We start from the raw sequence: 16,964 nt of genomic DNA on the forward strand, positions 1-16,964 counted from the left end.
GCGGCTGGGGCGGGGGCGGGGCTGGGCAAGCGCCTTCCCACCTCCCAGCCTCCCGCCGCGGCCGGCGGAGCCTCGCGGGCTTGGGCAGGCCCCGCCCCCTGGCCAGGCGCGGCGGCGATTGGGCGGCGCGCTCCTCGCCGGGGCCTCAGCTGCGGGGAGAGGGCGGGCGGGGGCGGGGGCGGGGCCTGAGGCTGAGGTGGGCCGGCGCTGGCGGGGTGGGCGGGGGCCGGAGAGAGCGGCGGGGACGCGAGGGCGGGCTGGGGCGCAGCCTTCCCGGGGCGAGCAACGTCCAGAGCCGGGGCCCGAGCTGCTGCCCTGCCTGCCCGCGCCCCGGCGCTACCTCATGCTGCCCGCGCCCGTGCTGGGCTCGGCCGAGACCCCGCCGCCCGTCCCCGCCCCCGGCTCGCCGGTCAGCGGCTCTTCGCCGTTCGCCACCCAAGGTGAGAGGCGGCCGAGGTGGGCGCGCGGGGGGGAGGGGAGCCCGGGGCGCCCGGGGAGCCCGAGGAGCCTGAGGAGCGGCCCCCCTCCGGGGCAGGAGGCGGGCGCCCGGGTGCGGCGCGACCCGCTGTCACGTCGCCGCCGCCGGGGGTGCGCGGCGGGGGAGGGGCGAGGAGGAGGGTCCGCGTCGGCGGCGGCGGCCGCGCGCCCCGCGAGCCACTTCCCCGGGCGCCGAGGGCTTGGCGGCGGCGGCTCCGCGTTCTCCTCCGGGGCTGGAGGAGCGCGCCCCGCACTCTGGAAACCTGGGCTGGAGCGGGCTGCGCCGCGTCGCTCGGCTGCTTGGCCCGCTGCGTCCGGCTCACTGCTCTGCCCTCTGCCTCCCCCGGAGCTTTGTCCCGGTCGGTGCGGCCCTCATCACCCGGTTCGGACCCACGTCATTTGAGCCGGGGGTGGTGGGCGGTGGGTGAAGACGAAGCGACGGGGACTTTTCTTCGGGGAGACGCGTGGCAGATCCGGATGCTGTTTTCTGTCCTGCACGTATGTTTCGGCTTCTTTGACGCGTCTCCCCGATTTCTCTCCCTTCTGCCGGGACGGAGGGACCCAGAGAGACGGTATGTGGTTGTGTGTGTGTGTGTGTTTGCATTGGAAGGTTTTCTTTCGCAACGGTAAAGGGTAAAGAGAAATAGAAGGGAGTGATTTTTTTTGGGGGGGGGGGCGGGCGGCCCGCAGGATTTTCTTGTATTTTGTAGACGACAGCTGGGTAATGAGGACGTTGCTGTTCTCTTTGGTGGTGCATTTGTTACTGGGTAATGAGACTTTCGACAGGTCGTTCCCATTGCGAGCGTTAACAGGTTTGAGACCTTTAAAAAGTGAGTCAGAGTAAGCGCAGTAAGCATCCTAGGAGAATGAGGATTGTAAATTGCGACTTTGCGGATTCGGGAGCACCTACCTCCTTTTCAAAAATAGAGAGTAATTAGAAAGGGAATGATGCGTTTTTTTTTTTTTTGAATGATTCGTTTTTGATGTATACTTTCAGAGGGTCTGGTTGATTAAGTTTGAGATAAAATGCTAATTAAGTAATTGAGCCTATGTTAAGGGGTATATGAAATCGGTGCTATAGACAGTAGTGTTAGACTCTGCATTTGATTCTGTGTTTGGAACAGTATCTGGCCTAGGGAGCCAGTTTTCCAGCGGTCTCTCAGTTTCTGCAGGTCGTGCCAGGGAGGTACTGTGACTGCCCTTTGTTTCTGTTTTTGAAAGATGTTTGTATAAGGATCAGCCTTGGAAGATAGAGATAGTGTCTTCCACCAGAGCAAAGAGCAGGCATGCGTGTGGTCCAGTGTGATGTCCACTGGAGTTAAAGACAGGCATGCTTAGTACCCACGATACAAGATTGGGGTGCTCTAAGCTTAGGTTTCCTCTGGTGTAACACAATCCATTGCCTGTGCAGGTGTCAGCTGGCCCTTTGACCTTGCCTGGTGGGAACTGGGGTTCCGGGAAGGAGAGCAAAAATGTCGATGCTTCGGTTTATGTTAGCTTTGGCCTACGTTATTATTGTGAGTAGCTAATAAAGGTCCCTGGTCTCTCACCCATGAGTCTGCCTTCTACCATGGTAAGCTAGCTTGCAAATAGGCTGAAGTCTCCGATCTTTCACTCTTGTTTTCTCTCATGTGGCCCACCTGTTGGAAATTCAGTACAGGTGAAACAAATCTTAGTTCTTAATGTTTAGACACAGTCTGAGGTCTCTTTTATTTGAATTTTAATGGGTTAAATAGGCTAGTAGCCAATCGGGATCTGAATTTTGCCTAATTCTAGAATTAAGGTTTATCGTGTGCCTGGCCATGACATGGGGAATAAAAGCTCCGAAACTAAACTCTGAGACAGGTTTTAAGTTCCAGATTTCTCAAAATGTTCTATGCGATTCTAGTCTAAATATGTTTTATCTTGGTGTTTGTATTACCAGCAAGAATTCAAGAAAGCATATAAATTGGAAGGTAATGGTTTTGTTTTTATGCTGAGAAAGACAGAGTCTCTAACAAATGATTCTTTAAATACACTGTTAAAAAGAGGGTCATTTTCTATAAATTAAAAATACTACCTATCCTGTATCTTATTAACTTGAATATGTTCTTCCTTCCTCTCTCTCCTTGTGAACTTACTCCAATACTAGCTGAGATAAAACTTTAGCCAGCACATTTCATAAATAAATAGGGTTCATTTCATCATCTCTGTTCTTCATTCTCCTAATGAACTTGTGGGTACAGTCCTCATGGATCAAACTATATAATACCTACAGGAGCTAAGCTAGTTATATGAGTTGGAGAACTATGAGTTGGAGGTTAGGAGTGAAAGGGAGGCAGGCAGCAAACTCAGCTCTTGCAGATTGTCATGTAAGAGAAGAGAGGGCCAGTATTTTTTTGTTTGTTTGTTTTAAAGATTTTATTTACTTATTCATGAGAGAAACAGAGAGGCAGAGACACAGGCAGAGGGAGAAGCAGGCTCCCTGCAGGGAGCCAGATGTGGGACTCTATCCCAGGACCTGGATCATGACCTGAGCCAAAGGCAGATGCTCCATCGCTGAGCCACCCAGGTGCCCTCAGAGGGCCAGTATTGAAGGATATATATTTTATATATATATATCCTTCTATATATATATACTCTTCAATATATATATTTCTATATATTGAATATCCTATATATTGAAGGATGTATATATATATATACAAATATATACTATACTATATATATAGTATTTCTTTTAACGAGAAGTCTGAAGCCCAGATTTTTGTGTGAGCTTTCTCTAGTATTAGATAATGGCAAGTAAATTAAAACACACACACACACACACACACGCACACAGGCCCATTCTTCTTTAGGCCAAACAAAACAAGTTTTGTTGAGGCCACAATCATGTTGCAGTTATACTCGTCCCTTTTAGATAGTGGTTTTCAAATTTTAGCTCTACTAGAGGCACTGGTATACTTATTAGACTTTTAGGGGTATCTGGATGGCTCATTTGGTTAAGTGTTGTCTACCTTCCGCTCAGGTCGTTATCTCACAATCCTGGGATCCTAGGATCGGAGCCCCAAAGGCAGGCTCCCTGCTGAGCAGGGAACCTACTTTTCCTCTCCCTCTGCCTCTCCTCCCTGCTCATTCTCTCTCTCAAATAAAGAAATAAAATCTTTAAAAAAAAAAATTAGATTTCTAGGCCTAGCCCTCCAGAGAGCCCAACTTGGCATAGTTTTAGAATTCTAGAGTATAATATTAAATTCTAGTGTTTCATTAGCTCAAGCCATGTTATATTCCAAAACAAAATTGATCATAGGAGGATTCCTTAGGAAATTAAGACCAAAATTCAGGGTATAGAATAATAGTTTTCAGCATTATCAAACCTGATATTTCTATAAATCATTTTTGGTGTTCTCTGTTACCCTAATTGGAATTCATAGAAAATAAATCTTCTGAAATGTTTTATGCAAAAGAAATAAAGCTAATTTATAATGAAAAAGAATGTATTATAATTTATAAATGCTCAGATACAATTACAGTAACTACCAAGACCCCATTGAGAACATGGGTCAAAACTGTCCTTTGATAAGGCTGCCTGCCAGTTGGAAGGAATGAGGATGAGTGACCACATGCTAAAGTTGGATGAGCTACCTCAGGTATGACTGCCATTTTCTTAGTGTGCAGTTATATCCAGGAAAGAGGAAGGACGTAGAAAACAGATTTTCTTTAGGTACATTATAGGTACCTGAAGTCAGAAAACAAACTGGTCTTAGAGAAATGGTACAACATTGTACAATATTTTGTAGTGTATTCAGCAAAAGAGTAGCAAACTCTAAAGAGTTTTTAAAAGAGTATTGAGCATACCCTTGAAAAGGGTCACATTATTTATCCAGGGAAGAGTAAAAAATAAGAACCCATGAATTTTTTTTAGACTTCTTTACTAACTGGCAGTCTGTAAGATGTAACTGTCGATTTTGGGGTTTGATTGCTTTGGGTTCTTGGTGAGAAGTGTAAATCACCTTGTGAGTACAAGATACAATGTCAAAGAATTAATAGTATTTAAGATTGATCCATATTGTTTACCAGTTTTATATAAAACAGTTCTATATACAATATTCACCTTGTTAATGGAAATCATACTGTTGTTTTCAATTTGTGGCTATTAGGAATAAAACCGTTATAAATATTTGTAGACAAGTGTTTATGGGGATCCCTGGGTGGCGCAGCGGTTTGGCGCCTGCCTTTGGCCCAGGGCACGATCCTGGAGACCCGGGATCGAATCCCACATCAGGCTCCCGGTGCATGGAGCCTGCTTCTCCCTCTGCCTGTGTCTCTGCCTCTCTCTCTCTCTCTGTGACTATCATAAATAAATTAAAAAAAAAAAAAAAAAAAGGGCCAAGTGTTTATGTAGTATGTTATTTCCTTGGGTAAATACTAAAAATGGGAATTTCTTCTTTGTGTCATAAATGTATATTTATACGGGTTGTACTGTTTTGCATTCCCTCCAGCGATGTATGAGAGTTCCAGTTGGTTCATAATCTTTGCCAGTTTGGGTGTCGTTAGTCTTTCATTTTAGTCATTCTGGGATGTGCAAAGGGGAGTCTCATGGTTTTAATTTTCATTTCCCCGATGAATAACGATGAGAGTCTTTTCTTGTGCTTATTAGCTATTGTAGCTTTTTGGTATAATTTCAGTTTGTCTTTTGCAGATTTTTAAAGTTAAGTAATTGGTTACATTATTGATAAGTAAATATTCTTTATATACGTTCTATATCCTGGTCCTTTGTTAGATACAGTTTTATACATATTTAACTCCTATAGCTTGCCCGTTCATTTTTTCTTTCTTTCTTTCTTTGCCCGTTCATTTTCTTAATGGTGTCTTTTGAAGAGCTGAAGTTTTATTTTTTATTTATTTTATTTTATTTTATTTATGATAGTCACACAGAGAGAGAGAGAGAGAGAGAGAGAGGGGCAGAGACACGGGCAGAGGGAGAAGCAGGCTCCATGCACCGGGAGCCCGACGTGGGATTCGATCCCGGGTCTCCAGCATCGCCTCCTGGGCCAAAGGCAGGCGCCAAACCGCTGTGCCACCCAGGGATCCCAGAGCTGAAGTTTTAAATTTTGATTGCCTGATTTTATCCATTTTTTCTTTTGTACTTAGTAGTTTTTGCGATTTTTTTTTTTTAAGATTTGTTTAATTTATTCATTCATGAGAGAGAGAGAGAGAGAGAGAGAGAGAGGGGAAGGCAGAGACACAGGCAGAGGAAGAAGCAGGCTCCATGCAGGTAGCCAGACGTGGGACTTGATCCTGAACCCCCAGGATCACGCCCCGGGCCAAAGGCAGGCGCTGAACCGCTGAGCTACCCAGGGATCCTCCTGTGTGTGTGTGTGTGTGTGTGTGTGTGTGTGTTTGTGTTTGTGTGTTTAAATATTTTATTTATTTATTCATGAGAGACACAGAGAGAGGCAGAGACACAGGCAGAGGGAGAAGTGGGCTCCATGCAGGGAGCCCGATGTGGGACTCGACCCCGGGACTCCAGGATCACACCCTGGGCGGAAGGCAGGCGCTACACCGCTGAGCCACCCAGGTGTCCCAGATCTCTAGATTTTTGTCTGATTTTTCTTAGAGATCTCACCAAGTTAAACTATCAACCTACTTGCATGAGCCCTACATTTCTTCCTAAAACCTTGACCCCTTTTTCAAATTTACTCTTGCATTTTCAAGTACATAGTAGACCAGTAGCCTCCAAAATGGGATATATGTGTCCCACATTACGAGGTAACATAATTTATTGAGTTGAGGGGAAAACATTAGAATTTAAGTTAAAGTACTTTGATAAGTAGATTGTCATTAATAAGCATGTCAAATGGCTGCAGTTCACATATTGTATACAAAGCATTCTAAGAGTGGGGGAATTGAGGCTGCTGTAAGTCTAAAAGTTACTTTATCTGATTTAGGAATATGTGTTCACTTGTCACCTGTAGTACCAAGGATTACATGCCTTAGGAAGTGGAATGCATATTAATCCCCATTTGCCCTCTTAAATTAAGTAGTTCCTTGTGCTGCACAACCTGTCAAACTGTACACAGCTGCAAGGGAAGTAATAGGATTTCTATACTGCAGACCCTATTGTGACACTCCCCTCTCCAATCCACCCCTAGCTTGCTCGTGCTTACACATACATACGTATTGTAATACAATTTACATGTTCTTGGATGAGTTGGCTTATGGGTTGTAGACTCTGATTTTAACTAAAATGACTGAAAAATTGAAGATCATGGTAGGCCATTATCAGGACCCGGACATAAAGCCCTGGGATCTCAGTTCCTAGGGAATTCCCATATGGAAGCCACTCATGAAAGCGCCTCAGTTTCAGCAGCCTGGAGAGTCCCTTAGTTATAGGTTGTAGGGTATGTGTAATAATTATAAAAAGTGATCCTTAACTCCAATTAATAGCATAGAGAGTTGTATTTAAGTCTGTCATCAAGGTTGGATGCTAATAGCTCAGCTCCTCCCAAGTTTAGGAAAATATGGAAAGCTCCTCAGGGCTCTTCATATCTGATGACTTCTTTAGTGTTATGTAGAGGGATAGATACTTGTCATTTCCTGGCACCTGAATATGCAGTCAGTGGTAGATTAGCCAGCAAGATCTCTATTCTATGGAAAGCTGTAATTGTTGCTGTTCCATTGTTTATTTTATCAGGTATATGGAGTTGATGGACTCTCGATTTTCCAACCAGCCCTAAATTGTTTGAATCTTTGAAGTCTCATATTTTTTTTTAGCTATGATAAAGATAATACTAATTTGTAAGCTAACAGCATTAGAGTGGGACTCAATCCGGGGACTCCAGGATCACGCCCTGGGCCGAAGGTGGCGCTAAGCCGCTGAGCCACCCCGGCTGCCGTACAATAAATTTAAAAGTGGGACTCCTGGGTGGCTCAGCGGTTTAGCGCCACCTTTGGCCCAAGGAGCTGTACTGGAGACTCGGGATCCAGTCCCATGTCAGGCCTTCCTGCATGGAGCCTGCTTCTCCATCTGCCTTTGTCTCTGCCCCTCTCTCTCTCTCTCTCTCTCTCTCTCTCTCTGTTGGTCTCTCACGAATAAATAAAATCTTAAAAAAAAACCAATAAATTTAAAAGAAAAATGTCATATATACTAATTGGGATTTATAACTACTGGAAGATCTTTATTTTATCTTCCTTATGAATGAATAGTCTTTCTGGGATCTCTTGACCGTCTGTATTCAACATTAAGGATAACCAGGAGAAGAGCCTATAGCACATGACTTTAGTATCTGCCTTTTGTACTGGTGCATGTTGATTTATGTTTCTTCTGTTCCTCATCTCCTAGACTTGACTTGTGTGTCACATGCCTTAACTTGCTTTTACTAACCTCAGCTCATTTCCCCACCCATCTTTTGGTATTAAGGCTTCCATTCCGTTTCTCTGACCCTTCCTTTTTGGTGTCCTGTTGTCCTCCCTCTGTTTCTTTCTCTTCTACTCTAGAGATTAGAGTGAGGAGATCACCTAGGACAAGGCCTTAGGTATTCGGATATGTTATGGGTGTGTAGGATGGAAACCTAGAAAGGACACTGAGAAGAGGTAGGAGAAATTCAGGAAAATGTAGTGTCAGGGAAGCCAAGCAAAGAAAGTATTAACAAAGTGGTGGTTCACAGTGTCGCATTCATGCAAGTTCAAATAAGAGAGGCCAAAAACATTTTAGTGTTAGAAACATGACAGTCGTGCAAAGCATATTTTGATGGAGAAGTAGTAGGGGAAACTCTGTTGGGGTTATACAATGGGTAGAAGTAAAGAGATGTGGATAGTTAAGACAACTCTAGAGAAATTTAAAGGAATTATGCAGTAGTTGGAGAGAGAAATGGAGTTATTGTTTATTGCCTTTTTGTAAACGGGAAAGGCTTAAGCATGTTTGCTATATGAAAGAAGAGTTCAATCAAACGAGCTATCAAATATACCAAAGAAGGGATTTGTGAGGTGTTCTGAGAAAGCAGGATTGATTGATCCAAGGCATAGATGGAAAGATTGGTGACTTTGAATAGAAGGAGAGACATTTTGTTACGAACAGGAGAGAAGGTAAGAGTAGGTATACATACACACACAGAGGGTTTGTCTACATGTGTGCAAACTGGATTGCATTTCCCAGTAAAATGTAGTATGACTGCAGATCTTGTTGAGGCCCACTTGCTACTGGAGATCGTACATTTATAGTGATACCTGTCTGCCTTACAGTGCCACTCAGCACTCTCTGAAAAAAAAAGTATTTTAGGGAGTGCGCTATTCAAAATGTGGTCCAGAAACTTCTAATAGGGTCTGAAATGAGATCGTTTGCCACAGGAAAGTATGAGGGAGCAGGGACAGCGTGGTTCCTGAGATTCTTAGAAATATTCAGGAAGCGAACAGAGCCCCACACTGAAAAGAAACTGCTGCAAATAAAAGTTGATGAGAGTAGGAACTTAAGGGTAAAGAGGAGAAAAGACACAGATACATGTGGGAGGGGGCACTGGAGGAGGCAGATCTCAGAAAGTATTAGGGAAGTGGTCACACTTAAGTACCTTAGGTTTGAATACTTTGTGGTAACAATATAAGAGGAAACCTTTGAACTCTGAATCTAGGAAAGCTATCTCAGTCTGTTTACAAATCTTACATAGGAAACTTAAAAGTATAGGGAAAGCCATCCAACTTTAATAAGGTTTATAGAAGGTGTTGTAATTTTATGTCATTGGAAGATAGTGTAAGAAAAAGGACAGTAGTCCTCTGAATAACAGATCTAAAGAAGTGAAGATAGCAGTATACTTTGTCTTCAAGCACAGATATAATTTCTACAAAATAAGCTGGAAAAATAAAACAGTATGTTATGAAAAAACAAAATAAACTGAATTAGAAAAGTTTGTAAATGAGCTCCTATGTTATAGGAGATCATGAAAAACTGACAAGACTTGAGGAATGAATGAGAAATATTTCAGAAATGAAGATAAACCAGAAAGTTCTTGAATGAGCAGACACTCTAGAAAGTACCACAAAAGAAAGAAATGATGGAAAAAGACAAGTGAAAACAAATCAAGTAAAGAGCTGAAAGAAATTCATAAAGTGACAAGAAGATCTTATATGCATGTGCACATAAGTATATGGACATTAATAAAAGTGCCTGGACTGACAAAAGAAACAGGAAAAAAACAAAAACAAGAAAATGCTGTTAAAAGATGAACATCTATATTACAAGGGTTCATCATGTGCTTAGGAAAATTGAAACAACAGCCACCACTGAAATGTGTTCTAGGGCTTTTAAAGAAAAAAAAATACTTTGGGCACCTACACAAAAAGACTACATCACTTAGGTGGAAAGAATGCCAGATTATCATTAGACTCTCCAGCATTAGTACTTAAATCTGAAGACTGGAGTAAAGATTTTTAAGATTTTTCATAGAAAAAAAATGTGAATAGAGGCACACATCCAGCCAACTGATGTTTAAGCATAAAGACCACATATAAGAACTTTAAAAGTATTGTTCCTATGAGCCCTTCCTAAGGATACTAGATTTTGTTGCATTTTATTTCTCACTTTGGTATGCTTGGTGATATATATATATATATATTTTTTTTACTTATTTGGGAGGAGTGTAGACATGACCCTTAGCCCCAAACATATTCTCTTTTTTAAAAGGTTATTTATTTATTTTTTAGCTTTACTGAGATAAGATGAACATACAGTAAGCTGCACATATTTAAATGTACTGTTTGATGAGTTTTGATATATGCAAGGATAATCCCCTATAACTGCAGTATAATTAAATTAAGGGAATTTGACATTAGTACAGTGCTATTATCTAATTACATGATCTATATTTCAAATTTTGTCAGTTGTCACAATAATGTCCTTCACAGCAGCTTTTTCACCCCCTTTGATGGTGGGGGAAATCCAGGACACAGATTGCCAGCACGTACTATGGAATAGATTTGTGGACAAGTTCCAGAGGGTGAATTTCCAGCAAATCCCACTGGTACAGCACCAAAGTGTGAGTGATGGCTGTTACCTTTTCTAACAAGGTCTGACTATTGAGCTCTGAAGGGAAAATTCTTCCTTGGGTACTCTGTCCTAGCCTTAGCAGTAGTGGCTATTTTGTATCATATTTATCACATCTGCTGCTGTTATATTCTTGAGCACTGTCTCAACTTCTTACTGGCCACTCCTAGTTATCCCAGTTCCTTGAGGTAGTTAATAATTATTTCTGTCAAATGTTGTTTTTTCAGACTTAATGTTTGATTTCTCTCCTTAGTCATCATTTTTGGCAAAAGTAATGCGTCCCCTTCAGTGCTTTACATTAGGAAACCGTGATGTCCTCTTGTCCCATTGCTGTTGTTTGGCTTTCATCACTAGTTTGAACTGCCAGATTTCTCCACTTTTCCCCCTTTGTAATTAATAACTTCCTGTGAGATACTTTGGGTCTCTGTCAGTGTTCTGTTCCCAAAAACTGTAGATAGCATCCACTGCTGATTCTTCCCTTCATCATTTATTATTGTGATGTTGCAAAATGGTGATTTTTCTGTCACTCTCAGCTTATTAGCTGATACTGTACTGTATGAATGAGACTTTCCTTTTCCATTTATTACTGTGGGCTTGTGAAATTTTTTATATTATAAACTGTTCCTTTCATTATTTTGATAACCACATTGTTCCAATTTGGGCAGTAGGAACCCCTTCAAGTTGAAATCTTGTCCTTTGACATACACCTATTGATTGTTGAATACTTCTAACTTTCTGGCAAACCAGATAGTTTCTAGGCTTATCTTCTACTTTTACTGTATCAGCCTTGGTTATTTCTCTAAGGAGTCCCAATTCCCTTTTTAGTGAAGTCCAACTTATCTTGTATGAATTTTTCTTTTGTTTGGTATTAAGAAATCTTTACCTAACATGTTTTCCTCTTGAAGTTTCCAAGCTTTAAGTTTTACATTTAGATCTATGATCCATTTTGAGTTAATTTTCATGTGTGATATGAGGTATGGATCCAAGTTCATTTTACTTGTGGATATTTAATTTTTCCACCACTGCTGTCGAAAAAGCCATCCTTTCTCCTACTGCACTGCCTTTGTCAAGTATCAGTTGTTCACGTATGTCTGGGTTTATTTTTGGGCTTTCTGTTCCATTGATCAGTTCGTTATTACACCAATACCATGCTATTGAGTCTTGATATTAATGCCAAGAGATCTTTTAGCAGGAAAACAATAGGCAGGATGTTCTGCAGGGAATTTTTTTTTCATTCTTAAATTTTAATTCCAGTATAGTTAACATACTGTGTTCTATTAGTTTCAGGTGTACAATATAGTGATTCAGTGTTTCTATACATTATTCAGTGCTCATCATGATAAGAATACTCTTTAATATCTATCAGCTATTTCACCCACCCCCTACTCATCTCTTTCTGGTAGCCATCAGTTTGTTCTCTATAGTGGAGTCTGTTTTTTGGTTTGCCTCTTTTTTTTTTTCTTCATTTGTTTTCTTAAATTTCACAAGTGAAATCATACGATAATTTGTCTTCCTCTGACTTCTTTCACTTAGCATTATAACCTCCAGATCCCATCCATGTTATTGCAAATGGCAAGCTTCATTCTTTTTATGGCTGAGTAATTTTCGCGTGTGTGTGTACATGTGTACACACCACCTCTTCTTTATCCATTTGTTGATTGATGGACACTTGGGCTGCTTCTATAATTTGGCTATTGTAAATAATGCCTCAGTAAATGTAGAGTTCCATGTATCCTTTCAAATTAATGTTTTTGAGTTGTTTGGGTAAATATCCAGTAGTAGAATTACTGGATCATAGGGTAATTCTGTTTTAAAATTTTTAAACAACCTCCATACTGTGTTCCACAGTTAGCTGTTCCCACCAACAGAACACAAATGTTCCTTTTTCTTCTACATCCTCATCAACACTTGTGGTTTTGATTTTAGCCATTCTGAGAGGTGTGAGATAATATCTTAATGTGATATTGATGTCTGTTTACCTGATGATGAGTGATATGGAGCATCTTTTCATGTGTCTATTGGCTATCTGGATGTCTTCTTTGGAGAAATGTCTGTTCATCTCTTCTGCCCATTTTTTAATTGGATTTCTTTCTTTCTTTTTTTTTTTTTTTTTTAGTATTGAGTTCTTATATTTTGGATACCAACCCTGTATCAGGTATGTTGTTTACAAATACCTTCTCCCATTCCCTACATTGTCTTTCAGTTTTGTTGATTGTTTGCTCTGATGTACACAAGCTTTTTATTATGATGTAATCTCAATAATTTATTTTTGCTTTTGTTTTCTTTGCCTCAGGAGACATACCTTAGAAAAATATTGTTGGGGTTGATGTCAGAGAAATTACTGCCTGTACTCTCTTGTAGGATTTTTTTATGGTTTCCGGTCTCACATTAGGTCTTTAATCCATTTTGAGTTTATTTTTGTGTATGGTCTAAAAATCGGGCCCGTTTTCATTCTTTTGCACATAGCTGTCTAGTTTTCCCAACACCATTTGTTGGAAAGATGGTCTTTTTTCTCACTGGATATTCTTTCCTGCTTTGTTGAAGATTAATTAACCATATAGTTGTGGGTTAATTTCTGGGTTTTCTATTCTGTTTCATTTATCTAGGTGTCTTGTGTGTGTGTGTGTGTGTGTGTGTGTGTGTGCCAGTACCATAGTTTTATAGTTTTATGATTGCTACAGCTTCGTAATATAACTTAAGGTCTAGAATTGTGATACCTCTAGTTTTGTTTCTTATTTTCACGATTACTTTTGCTATTTGGGGTCTTTTATGGTTCCATACATAGGATTATGGATTTTAGGATTTTTTTTCTAGCTCTGTGAAAAATACTTTAGTATTTTGATAGGGATTGCATTAAATCTGTAGATTGCTTCCATGTGTAGCCAACTGTTATATCTTAAATTTCTTTTATTTTTTTTTCAAGGATTTTCTTGATTTATTCATGAGAGACACACATAGAGAGGCAGAGACATGGGCACAGGGAGAAGCAGGCTCCATGCAGGTAGCCCAGTGTGGGACTCAATCCTGGGACTGGGATCATGCCCTGAGCCAAAGGGAAATGCTCAACTGCTGAGCCACCCAGGTGTCCCTCTTTTATCAGTTTTTTATAGTTTTCAGAATACAGATGTTTCACCTCTTTGGTTAAGTTTATTCTTAGGTATTATTTTTGGTGCAATTGTAAATGGAATTGTTTTCTTAATTTCACTTTTTCTGCTGTTTCATCATTAGTATATAGAAATGCAACAAATTTCTGTACATTGATTTTGTATCCTGTGACTTTACTGAATTCAGTTCTAGTATGTTTTTGGTGGAATCCTTAGGGTTTTCTGTAAGTATTATCATGTCATCTGCAAGTGGTGAAAGCTGCTTCCTCACCAGTTTGGATGCCTTTTATTTCTTTTTGTTGTCTGATTACTGTGCCTATGACTTCCAGTATGATGTTGAATAAAAGTGGTGAGAGTGGACATCATTGTCTTTTCCTGACCTTATAGGAAAGCTCTGTTTTTCCCTATTGAGTATGATGTTCCCTATGGGTTTTTCATATAAGGCCTTAATTATGTTGAGGTATGTTCCCTCTAGACCTAGTTCGTTGAAGGTTTTTATTGAGAATGGTTGTTATACTTAGTCAAATGCTTTTTCTGAATCTGTTGAAATGATCCTTTCTCTTGGTGATGTGGTGTATCACATTGATTTATTTGTGATTATTGAGGCATGCTTGCATCCCAGGAATAAATCCCACTTGATTGAGGTGAATTTTTTTTTTTTAGGTATTGTTGGATTCAGTTTGCTAGTATTTTATTGAGCATCTAATTAATCTACAGCTAGCTATTGGCCTGTAGTTCTCTTTTTTTGTGTGGTGTCTTTATCTGGTTTTACTATCCAGTGTAATGGTGGCCTCATAGAATGAATTTGAAAAATTTCCTTCCTCTTCTGTTTTTTGGAACAGTTTCAGATGAATAGGTGTTAACTCTAAATGATTGGTAGAATTTACCCGTGAAGCCATCTGTTCCTGGACTTTTGTTTGTTGAGAGTTTTTTTGATTACTGAGTCATTTTCATTGCTGGTTATCAGTCTGTTCATTTTCTGTTCTTCCTATTTCAGTTTTGGTAATTTCTGTTTCTAGGAATTGATCCATTTCTTCCAAATTGTCCAATTTGTTGGCATATAATTCCTCATAATATTCTTTTATAATTGTTTGTATTTCTGTGATGTTGGTTGTTATTTCTCCTCTCCTCATTTGTGATATTTATTCTGGTTCTTTCTCTTTTTTTTTTTTCCATAAATCTAGATAGAGGTTGATCAATTTTATTAAGTGTTTCAAAGAATCAGCTCCTGGTTTCATTGATTGTTTATTTTCTGTTTAGATTACCTGTCCATTGGGAAAAAAAAAAAAAAAAAAAGATTACCTGTCCATTGATGTAAGTGGGATGGTAAAGTCCCCTACTATTATTGTTATCGATGAGTTTATGTTTAATGTTTTATATATTTGGGTACTCCTGTGTTAGGTGCATAAATATGTATGATTTCTATATCTTATTGTTGATTTATCCCCTTTATTATTATATAGTGCTCTTCTTTGTCTCGCTACAGTCTTTGTTATAAAGTCTAGTTTGTCCCATATAAGTATTGCTGCTCCAGCCTTCTTTTGACTTGTATTTGCATGATAATTGTTTCTCTATCTCCTCACTTTCAATCTGGAGGTGTTCTTTAGGCCTAAAATGAGTCTCTTTTAGGCAGCATAAATGGGTCTTGTTTTGTTTTGTTTTGTTTTTTTTTGTTTTTGATTTTTTTAATCCATTCTGTCACCTTGTGTCTTTTCCAAAAGTATTTAATTTAGAAAGAGAAAGAGTGAGTGAATGGATAGTGGAGGAGGAACAGAGGAAGAGGGAGAGAGAAACTCAAGGGAGACTCTGCAGGCTAAGCGTGGAGCCCCACATGGGGTTGGATCTCCCCCACCAGAGCCAAAACCAAGGTTCAGTTACTTAACTGACTATGCCACTAGGGTGCCCCACCCTATATCTTTTGATTGGAGTGTTTATTCCACTTACATTCAAAGTAATTGTTGATAGATATGCACTTAGTGCCATTTTATTACTTGTTTTGTGGTTGTTCCTGGAGATTTTCTCAGATCCTTTCTTCTCTTTCGTGTTCTGCTGATTTTCTTTAGTGATATATTTGGAGTTCTTTCTCTTTATTCTTTGCATGTTTGTCAGTGGTTTTTAAAAAATAGTTGCCATTAGGTTTGTGTATATAACCTTTTCTCCACGCAGCAGTCTGTATTAAGTTGATGGTTGTTCAAGTTTGAACCCATTTTTTTCTCCTCTCTTCCTCACATTTCAGGTATATGTTACTATATTTTATATCCTTTTTGTGTGTGACTTCCTGGACTGATTTTTGGTTTGTTTGTTTGTTTATTTATTAATTACAGAGAAGGAGGCAGAGACATATAGGCAGAGGGAGAAGCAGGCTCCCTGTGAGGAGCCTAAAGGGGCACTCAATCCCAGGACCCTGGGATCATGACCTGAGCCAAAGGCAGATGCTCAACCACTGAGCCACCCAGGGGTCCCTCCTGGACTGATTTTTATAGAAATATTCATTGTTACTGCTTTTGTGTTTGCTGCTTTTATTCTGTCACTTTAGTGTCCCCTTCCCAAAGAATCCCCTTCAATATTTCATGTAGTGCTGGTTTAGTGGTCAGGAACTCCTTTAGTTTTTGTTTGGAGACAAATTCTTTATTTTTCCTATTCTAAATGATACCTTGCTGAATAGAGTATTCTTGGCTGTGGATTTTTTCTCATTCAGCACTTTGAATATATCATGCCCCTCTCTTCTGGCTTGCCAAGTTTCTGTTGAGAAATCTCCAGCTAGCCTTATGGGTCTTCCCTTGTAAGTTAAGGACCTCTTTTGTTTTGCTGCTTTTGAGATTCTTTTGTCACTATATTTTGAAAATTCAATTGCAGTATGTCTTGGAATTGGCCTGCTATTGTTGATTTCGATGGGAGTTCTTTGTGCCTCCTGAATCTAGATGTCTATTTCCTTCTCCAAATTAGGGAAGTTTTCAGCTATTATTTCGTCAGATACATTTTCTGCCCCCTTTTCTCTCTTCCTCTTCTGAGACTCCTGTAATATGAGTGTTACTATGTTTGATGGAGTCACTGAGTTCCCTAAATCTGTTCTCCTGTTCCATAATTCTTCTCTTTTGTTCACCTTGAGTAATTTCCATTACTTTGTCTTGTAGGTCATTCATTTATTCTTCTACTTATTACAGCCTGCTGTTCATTGCATTAAGCATGTTTCTGACCTTGTTTATTACACTCTTTGTCTCTGATTGATTCTTTTTTAACTCTTTTTATCTCTGTGGTAAGGCTCTCACTGATGCCTTCTGTGCTTTTCTTAAGCCCGTGAGTGTCCTTACGATCTTGTTTTAAATTCTCTATCAGGCATGTTGCTTATATTTATTTCATTTAGATCTCAG

General features: G+C 40.2%; 1 protein-coding gene across 1 annotated transcript in view; it reads left to right on the forward strand.

Moving 5' to 3' along the window:
* The first annotated feature begins 256 nt into the window (after positions 1-256).
* The window catches only part of LOC119877095 (transcription intermediary factor 1-alpha-like), a 41,237-nt gene continuing 24,529 nt past the window's right edge, over positions 257-16,964 (forward strand). The window contains exon 1 of the mRNA XM_038559608.1: positions 257-440. Coding sequence (XP_038415536.1) covers positions 344-440 — 97 coding nt within the window. The 5' untranslated portion in view covers positions 257-343. The remainder of the gene's footprint in view (positions 441-16,964) is intronic.

This window comes from Canis lupus, chromosome 16 (genome assembly GCF_011100685.1).
Source record: "Canis lupus familiaris isolate Mischka breed German Shepherd chromosome 16, alternate assembly UU_Cfam_GSD_1.0, whole genome shotgun sequence".
Classification (NCBI taxonomy): domain Eukaryota; kingdom Metazoa; phylum Chordata; class Mammalia; order Carnivora; family Canidae; genus Canis; species Canis lupus.